The following is a 9,851-nucleotide window of genomic DNA, read 5'->3' on the forward strand; positions in this document are numbered from 1 at the left end:
CGGTAGCCGGTGTTTCTGAGGTCGGCACAGAGCGGCACAGCTTATCCCACAGGGGCTTGGTTTACACACATCAGTAAGCGTGGTTCCGTTTCTCTGTGACAGCCGCTGTAAGTTGCAGGTGAGAAGGGTATGGCTCCTCTCTTCCCAGAGAGGTGTGGAAGGAGTTACCAAGGCCCCAAGGAGCGGGGTCAGTGACTGGAGGGGAGTGTGTTCTTTCACTCGTATCCTTAAATTAATGGAGCAACTCAACGAATATGTACTGAGCAGCAACTCTGTGCCAGGCACAGTTAGGGAGGCTTCAGCAAACTAAGCAGTAAAAACAAAAGGAAAATCCTTGCCTCTAAGACACTCAGATTTTAGTGAAATTCATCCACCTCACCTCCATTTCTGGATTCCGAGCTCTCAAAGCCTCTAGAGTTGAACCCAAAAGAAGGTAAAAGTGAAGCAAGCAGAGCTAACATAGTTATACTAACTATTGTGAGTTATTATTACTGTGGATCTCACTGAGTGCTTACTATGCGCCAGTCACTGTCTTAGCAGTGTAATGTATTAAGTGGTTATAAGAATGCCACCGATGGGTACTACTGCATTGAACTGTGCCGTGGAAATAGAGGGTTTACAAAGGTTATCGGGTTAAAATGAGGTCATTAGGGTGGGTCCTAACGCAATCTAAAGGAAAGGGGAAATTTGGACAGACACACAACAGAAGGAGGACAAGGCACAGACGGAGAAGACAGCTCTCCGGACCTAGGACAGAGGCCTGGAACCGACTCTCCCTCACAGCCCTCGGGGGAAACCACGCCTGCCGACACCTTGACTTCAGACTTCTAGCCTCCAGAGCTGCCAGACAATTCATTTCTGTGGCTCCAAGCCAACCAACGTGTGGTGCTTCCTGACAGCAGCGCAGCAAGCCGACCAAGGTGCAACCAGGACTCCTCGTCACGCGTAAAGCCAAGGAGACACCGGTCACCTGGGGAGCAACTGGACCGAGAGTCAAACTCAAGACAAGCCAGCTGCAGCAGACGCACTCCTCGTTCTGCCGGAAAAGCGGCCGTTTGCACAGAGAGACGGGTCCTGAGCGGCAGGAGGAGTCCACCTTCATCTCCCAGAAAGGCCCTGCTCCGCCCAGCTACACATGCTATCATACTCTGTGGCTTCGAAGAGCTCTATATCAGCGAGTCATTCTGAATACCTACTATCTGAAATGTTTAGCATTTTCCCTCAGCCCACATCCTGTTGATTCTGTATTTCATTTAACTGGAGATACAGCTCAGGTGTGACACGTTCCATAGAGAGGATAGCTCAGAGAAGCCAGCTACACAGGGAGACAATTCTCTCTCAGCCTCCTCATAAAATCGCATTAAATGAGGGAGACGCAGGATACTCAGGCTTTGCTAGAGTAATCCAGGATCGCCTGTGTCTTCAAAGGCTTCAGTTATATCTAACAAACACAAAAGAACTTTCAGAATTTCATTTTTCTTTCCCTTGTCACCCCCTCTCTGTCTCTCACATGCACACAAAACCACTTCCAATAATACCCCATCTCCATATTTTGTTTGCTGTTGCTGTTTCAGTGGTATTACTAGTAAGAGTAACAGAGCCAATATTTCCCAAATGCTTACTATATTATCAGCGTGCTTAGAAGCAAGTTACACACTTTGCCTCATCTACTCCTCCCTCCAATAACGCTGCCAAGCACATATTATCAATTTCTCCCATTCACACGTGAGAAAACTGAGGCCTGGCTGTTAAACAACTTGCTCCCACCCACGTGGTAGGTAGAGCCAGGACGTGAACCTCGTCCTGGCTGGTCTGCATAGCAGCGGTCCTCCCTCTGTGCTCGCACACCATTTCCAACCAAGAAAGGACAAACTACAAAAAAAATATAAGAGGCTTTTCCCACTGGGCTGTCCAGTGACACTTTTCCAGGGTGGGAGTGATGCTGAATCAAACGTCATCTTTGCAAGTGGCTCCAAGCACAGAGATCTCAGGCTCTTCATTAGCCCCACGGCTGGAGTCCACACACAAGGTTGCAGTTTAAGGGAAAACAGCTGTAATTTGTCCAGATGCTTTCTGAGAGAGAAAGTTTTATGAGAACTGAGAAAATATACAGGAAAAATGGAGTGGGGCTTGCTCACAGCCTCCCCTGGGGGCAGGTTCTCTCCTCAAAGCCTCCAGCACGGGGAGCCATCTCCTACCTTACAGCTAGGACGCTACCCTAAAGAAGCCCGAGAAAAGAGGATGGAACAGGACACATTTTAATATGCATTCTTCACGTTTTTAAGTGATTAAGTGCTTTATCTTTTAGGGCCCCACTGGCTAAACATAGAAGTACCAAAAAATATGGCAACATTTCCACTTGCCAGCCTTCACGGTGACCTTCAGAATGACCCTTCTACAATTCAGAAAACGGATGCCTTCATTCTACACCTGAGATCAAAGTGTTGAGTCTTCACTCCTCTCAGTCTACACAGTACAAGCTGTCCTCTCGGGAAGAGAAGGGAGGACGGGCATTACGGGACAGGAGGCGCGCAGAGCGTTAACTATCGGTGCTGTTGCTGAGCCACACTGTCCCGCAGGACGTGGATTCTGTCTCAGTGAGTGAAGGGGAACGGAGACCAGGGGTGTGGGGAGGACGAGTCCATAACCGACAGGGAAACCGAGTCTCCAGGCTGGCCCTCACCCTCACTTCATCGTGAGCGATAGCGCAGCCCGGCTGGTGTGAAAACACCGGGCAGCTCAAATGGGATGAAGAACTTTAGACCGGCACGAGCATGGAATGCACACATGGCTCTGCAGATGCCTTTTTCCTCCAACAGGCTGCTGCCGACTTTAATGTGGAAGAAATCCATTTTCATACAAAGGTAGCCAAGAGTGACAGGAAATAGGAAGCCCACACCATTTATCTTCTGTGAACTTAAAAAAAAATCACTTAATTGCTTTCCTAGGAAGCTATTTTGTAGAATCATGGCACTTTATCTTTCTGCTCTTATTCGTGGTCTAAATGGTGATTTTAAAATGACCATTGTGAAAATGCGATGATTAACCAATACGTTTTAAGCTATTTAATTACTTATCTTAACAAATAAAATTCTGATCAACCAAAAATGGTTACTCTGTTCTTATGGGTGAATTCTAAAACTCGTAATACACAGTCGATTCACTGACTTTCACCTTTAGGTGTTTCTCTCCTGGTTTCCTTCCTTCCCTGCCTTTTCAAGTGCTTCCATTTTCAGCCACCAGAGCCTCTGCCAGAGCAGTTTCGGCCCACGTCTACCTATTAAATTGACAGCTAACGGCCTGACCGGTGTGTTCTGGGGCACCACCGCTGAACTGATGGCGCCCAACAATTTCAGAGCCTGTGAGACCCCCTGATGTCTCAATAGCACTGCAGACTAGACTTTTTCAGTGTTGTCTCATTTTCTACCTCACCTGGCATTAGACATTATTTTTAAATTCCACAAAGTTTGAAGCGAATATAAAGCACTCTTTTCACATCTAAAGTTATCAGTTAAATAATAATTTCTTATTATTCCATGAGCCAAAGACAGATACACTGAAAAGCTGGTGACACATCAGCTTCAGGGCCTCCTGAGCAGAGGTTTCTCCAAGGCCCAGGAGGGCCCTAGGAATGTGCTAATGTATGTTCTTGTAACAATTCCAGGAGAAAGGTATTTTTTATTCCATTTTTCCTAAAGAGAACCACCACCACCACCAAGACAGTGTCATCTTTAGGTCCCACAAAACCTGTCTGGCCCTCCAGATAAACGGTCCCCCATCATCTGAATCCTGAATTATATGTTAAGAGCAAAACATTAATTTTGTGTTTGTGCGTGAAACAAAAAGTCATTCACTTCAATTGGAAGTAAGATGTCGTGTGCCCTACCCTAGAACATTCTAGCATGCATGTTCCAGTCATTCGTGAGGTTCTCTGACTCTCACCTAACAGTAGTCACCCTTCCAAGTGAAACTCCAGGGAAGGCTCACTTAATGAGGGGTAGCATCAAGAGTAAAAGACGCAGCTATAACAACAAAAACATGTTTTTCATTAAACACAAAACTGAGCTGGGAAAAACCAGCCCGGAGGCAGGTGTATCAGTTAAGGAATTCCCTTGAGGTCTGTAACTTCCACATCAAATTGCACTGAATTTTTCTACACTAATGACCTATTATTGAGGACTAAAGAATTATAAGAAATAACTCACTACAGCAGCAGACAGAGTACAGATGTTGTGAGGGACGAATGAAGCATTTACAAGTGTAAAATCGGGAAAATAGAGTCACCAATTCTCTATTGTTAAAAATAACAGAATGTTTTTTTACTACAAGGACTATGAAGGTGAGTGAATTTTCCTAGGGCAAGACAGACGATTTTAAATTTAGTTTGGACTGCAAGTGACAGAAATTACGAAGGAAAAGCTAAGTGCTAGCACCTAATTTATTCAATTGCTGTAAATTTCTTGGAGGCAGAGACCACATCTTAGCTTTTTAAAAAATATTTTTCACCTCAATTATACCTTCTAAGTCCTTGACCTGATTCTTCTCATGAGGAATGTGCCTATACTAAGCCATACAGCTATACCTGCACCTTCCCTGTCTTTGTCATTTTTACATAACACTTCCTTTTAGCCCCCAAATTCTTCACACTGCCATAAGTCTTGCTCAACAGCTAACATCCTGAAAAAGTACAGTCAAGATACAAGTTCCATTCAGATCATTTCTTCTGTCAATTTCCCTAAAAAGCACATTCTCTTCTTCACTGGAGATCAGTCAACTATTTATAGAGGATATTTTATTTTTTAAGTTATTCTCTACAAAAAATAAAAGCAAGTATTCCCTCAAAAGTAAAATCTGATTGGTCTGATAAAATTCTTCAGTTTCTATGTTAAGAGTGTAGATTATATGGAATTCCCTAAAAATAATGAATGGTATACCTGCCAAAAGGTATTTCTTAATTTCTTAGAGTAATGTAAAAAGAAACAAACAAAAACAACACCTTTGAGTTTAAAGGTTGGGAAATGTAACTTACAACTACCACCCTGCTACTAACTGGAAAGAGCCATTTTGTTAGTATGATAGTGGGCTGATTAAACATAGCAGTATTACAAGATTCAAATTACCACATTTTCCATAACATGCGATGCTTTCTACTAAAATAAAGACTGCATCGCGCCCCGACCCTTGCCGCCGAAAAATCCACCGATTACAACTTTGTCCTATCAACAACACTTTTTCTTACCTCTTCTCTATCAATGCATGATTGCCCTCTTTGAAGCGTTTAGCATAGAATGTTAGGAAGAAGTAAGCTGACTGCATATGACATTACACGTGGGGGAAGGAAACACTTCCTGCATAAAAGCGCTCATTTCTGTGGGGTTGACTCTGTCTCAGGCCTTCCTCCCTGCTCTGGTTACTGAGCACCAGTCCAGAATGCCATTCTCAATCTGGCATCCTGAAAGTGTCCACGTTATTAATGACATACCCCAAAACCTAAGGCAAACTAAATAATTACTTGCATAAGGCTGAACTGGCGATCAAACGCTGGCTTATAACCAGAGCTTTGTCAACTCAATGGGTTCCAAAATAAATAAATTATTATAGAATAAATCTGAAGTTTCTTTGGTACATAAAAATAATTTTAACAAAGAATCAATTGGGATTGAAATTATAAAGGGATTCCTGATGGTTGCAGTCACCTCTGTTCAAGGATACACCATGCTTTTTGTTGCCATTACAGGGTCATTTGACAGTAATAACAAAAATCAAAAAGCTTATTGAATTCAATTTTGTAAGGTGAGATCTATGTGTGTTTCCTACAAACTTTTAAAAACATGAATGCAAAAATGAAGAAAAAAATATAAATGCTTGCAGAAGTTACATTTTTGTTTCTATTAATTTCTAATGAACATTTTCTGGGGTCCATCATAAATGAATTATCAAAAGATGTTACTGGTTTCTGGTATAATTTCCTCATTAGAACCTGTGTAAACATCTCAAAGTAAAAGAAAAAAAGTCTTGTCTAATTAGGTAATATATTGGCCTCCCAATTGGTGCATGGCGCTTTCTGAGATGATAGCTCAGACATGGTTAAGCTCAGCATTGTAGGGCATTCAAGAAGATATGTTAAATCATCTGCTTCATTTGGTTATGAGATCAAATTAAGACACAAAGATTAGTCTGGCCACAGTATTACTCATCTTTGAAAAAGAATATGTCAAAAAGAAAATAAAATCTTGAACAATTTCTAAGTACAACATTCCAGAACTCACATTTATTTCAGTTATTACACCTTAACCACAGTAAAATAAAACATGTGCAGTCATATTTCTTATTCCCGTGCTCTTGACAACTGTCATCAATTAGAAATATAGTATGAGATATGCTTCTCTACAACAAAACTTCCTTTTCCACCCAGATTTCTGTTCAAGTTACTAGTCATGGCCTCTTTGCTACCTCAGTGACTATGTGATTTGTTTGTTTTAAATTCTAGTGTTCTATACATCTAATCTTCACATTTGAATGAAGTCACAATGCAAACCAGGAGAATCTGAACTAAAATATTTCGCTCTCTTCATGTAGCCTAAGATAATTTTACAGGACACAGAGAGTCCTTACTTTATTAATTAACACCAATGAACCTGGGTCTTAAATATTATAATAAAGACGGGACATCTGAATATTTACCGTAATCAGCATTGAATCATTTAACAATTACTTTCAAAATCATTCAGAAGTTTACCTTGTAAAGTTTGTCCTGGAACATTCCAAAACTGACCAAAATATTAAATATCTGAACTATTTTACATAGAAATTCACCTCTTTACATACCAAAAATTATAGTTTGTGAAGTACTTTCACTTTTAGTATTTAATATCTCCATAATACTGGCTTGTTTATAAGCTATCCCCTGAACTGCATTCAAGGAGATATTCCTCCCTGAACTAACAGAGACACACATACAACTACATTTGTTGGAACTTAACAAGTCTGCCTGTAATCCGTTGATTGTAAGAAAGCGTTACTTATGCGTACATCCTCCCTTACTGACCGCTACAAATCCTACCACGTGAAGGCAGTCACACACTGAAATAAAGAAACCTGGGAACTGAATTCTCAGCGGTCAGGTGGACACGCAGAACCAGGCAGATACAGAGTAGTCATGAGAAAAGACTCACCTCCGATGGCTTGGGGATGCTGAACTTGGAAAGCTTGGCCTTGGCTCTGGTGGACTCTGGCTTGGCGGCCGGGACGCCCCTGTATGACGTGCAGTGCACGCTGGTTTCCGTGGACGACTTAAGCTTCGGAGACTCATCGGGAGCCTGATCTTGGCCATCCATCGGCCGCACATATGCGGTCGGTTTCTGCTGGACCAGGCTGGGTTTGGAAGCCAGGGATGGAGGAAAGTTCTGAACACAGTGTCCACTGCTGCTGTGCTTGGCTGCCATGGCGGGTGGTCTTTCCTGGGTCTGAAGACCCACCTCTACATTGCACACCTGTTTGGCCCGTGGCTGCTGCCTGCCAGCGCCATCTCCAAGCAAGGTCCTGAGAGAGCTCTGTTGTGCTGAGTTGGAAGAAGAAGGAGAGGGGGGTGAGGGTGAGGGGCTGGACACACAGTGGTTAGTCTTTTGACTGGGGTTCTTTGGAGGAGCAGATCTGGTCAGATCAATCAACCTATGTCCGCGCTTACTTGCTCTCGGTGGGCCGTCGGGAGGCGGGTGCCCAGCCTTCTGCCAGCCCACGGTGCCCCTCTTACTCTGCTGCCCGGGCACAGCCGCTGGTGTGGAAGACGCCGTGCTGCCCACAGAGGAGGCCTGGGCCTGGGCTCTTGAATCTGCAACAAAATGTTCCTCGATCTTGTTCACAGCAGCCTGAGGAACCCCAGGTTTGGGAACGCCAACGAGATGACTCTGATTAGATCTATCAGTTAAAAAGTCCTTCATTTCGTCGTAATTGCCTAGCGTATTCTGGATCCGGTTGGAGAGCTCATCCCCCTTGTTAGTCTGGAGAAAGAGAAAGCACACCCTGATGTTAGCGACCATGGGAACATGGTGCCGTTACCGACCTCAGAGCTGCCACATGCAGAACGCGAGCGGCAGGTGAAATCTAAACCGTCATCTCTGAAGAAGTCCGCCGGCACTCGCTGCACGCCAGACCCAGAGTGCTGGCCGGGGCCGTGGCTGCACAAACAGGCGCTTGTCCTGGGGCCTGTGCAGCCTCTGAGGATGTGCAAACTGCACTCCTGCACCTCCACACATGGTCCGACCAAGGATCTCCAGGAGGGGACTTCTTCCTTTTTGGAGTCCCATTGGAAGCTTTTCTTACAAATTCAGATTTGGCTCAAACTGTTCTCTTTCCAGTTTCTAACTATATAATTATTCTTGTCAGAAACCCAGAGTGGCAGGCGAAAGAAGTCAGAATGAAGTTTAAATGAACATAGGCTAAATATGCAAGAAGCTATGAGCCTGAACTACACAAGCTCCATGCGGCCTGAGACACTGGGATGACAGTCCATTTCGGAAGAGTGGTTATATTTCTGGCCTTTGGTATAAAGGAAAACCAATCCAACAGTTTCTTTCTTATTAGCCCTATCAAGTAACCCTGGGACCAGCATGATCCACGTGTGACAGATATGTAACCCAACCTCTTGTAATAGCGTTTGTTTCCTAACACCTTAGAGAATATAATAGCACTGACTTTGAAAAATCAATGCAGAGATGACATATATGTTATTGATAAAATTATAGCAAGCAGATCTCAATATTGACACCAAGATTTGTGGGGGAGGCCCCCATTCTTAGTGGCAAGGTTGCCTTCCCTCGGCCGAACAGGCAGAAAACTAGCTGGAATTTGATTAGGCGACTCTTTTGGTCAAGACTGTCATCCCGGGGGTAGAGGTGCCAGTGGGCGAGGGGTGGAGATAAATAATGGAAAACCATCTACCTTGTAGGGTTCACTGAAGAGGGAATAACTGGAATTAAATGTGCCATCGTCCTGTTGAGTCTCCTGATTTCTCCTTTCTCGTTCTTTCCTCCGTAACACATTTCTATCTGGTTCATAGACACTGCATCAGGAGAAAGAAAAGAGAGTAACTACACACAAACATTAAAGGCTAACGTCCAGCATGACATTCACCCAAGCGCAAGTCTGGTTCACGGACAAATGGTGATGATGACAAGAACATGGATCCGGTTAAAGCTAGTCTAACCAAGGAGTGCGGGCTCAGGTGTCGGATAATTACAGTCTTCGGAAGGAGAAAAGTCCTGAGGACAAGTCCCAGCCAGCGCCAGACCTCTCTGCATGCCCTGTGAGAGAGGAACTGTCTAAGCAACTCTGACAGGAGAAGGCTGAGAGCAATCTCAAGGCAGATGGTAATTACTGCAATGTGTAAATAGGAGTCACGAGCACATTTCCTCCTATGCCATGGTCCCCGCGTGTTATGTGGGCATGCTCCTGTATTTTCCTTTTTTTTTCTTTTCTTTTTTTTTTTTTTTGCATGGCTGTGTTTCTGTAGTGATTCTTTCATTAACTGGCTCCCTAAAGAGCTGTTAAACTCCATGCTGCAGTGGCTTTCACAGTTACGAGCCTTCTTCTGATCTCTGTTAATCAGTCAAGTCGTCAAACTAGGACTGAATCAATTCTTCCTTTTGATATATTTGACACTATCACTCCTCCTAACTATGAAAAATGTGCCAGGAGGAAGGGATACGGGCAACGAAGGGAGAGAGCGGAAATTGAATTACGGCGTGTCATCAAGGAACCCGGCCTTTTGTTGAAGAAAATTAATATCTCTTCTCCTAAAATGCAATTATGAAATGACCAGACACCAGCTAACTGGGAAGACTGAGAAAGAA

General features: G+C 43.8%; 1 protein-coding gene across 1 annotated transcript in view; it reads right to left on the reverse strand.

The window, feature by feature from the left end:
- Positions 1–9,851, reverse strand: part of AFF3 (AF4/FMR2 family member 3) — a 443,373-nt gene that overhangs the window by 431,774 nt on the left and 1,748 nt on the right. The window contains 3 exon segments of the mRNA XM_015561811.1: positions 7,176–7,561; positions 7,688–8,000; positions 8,941–9,061. Of these exon segments, the coding sequence (XP_015417297.1) occupies positions 7,176–7,561; positions 7,688–8,000; positions 8,941–9,061 (820 nt within the window).

Source organism: Myotis davidii, unplaced genomic scaffold, assembly GCF_000327345.1.
Source record: "Myotis davidii unplaced genomic scaffold, ASM32734v1 scaffold1011, whole genome shotgun sequence".
Classification (NCBI taxonomy): Eukaryota; Metazoa; Chordata; class Mammalia; order Chiroptera; family Vespertilionidae; genus Myotis; species Myotis davidii.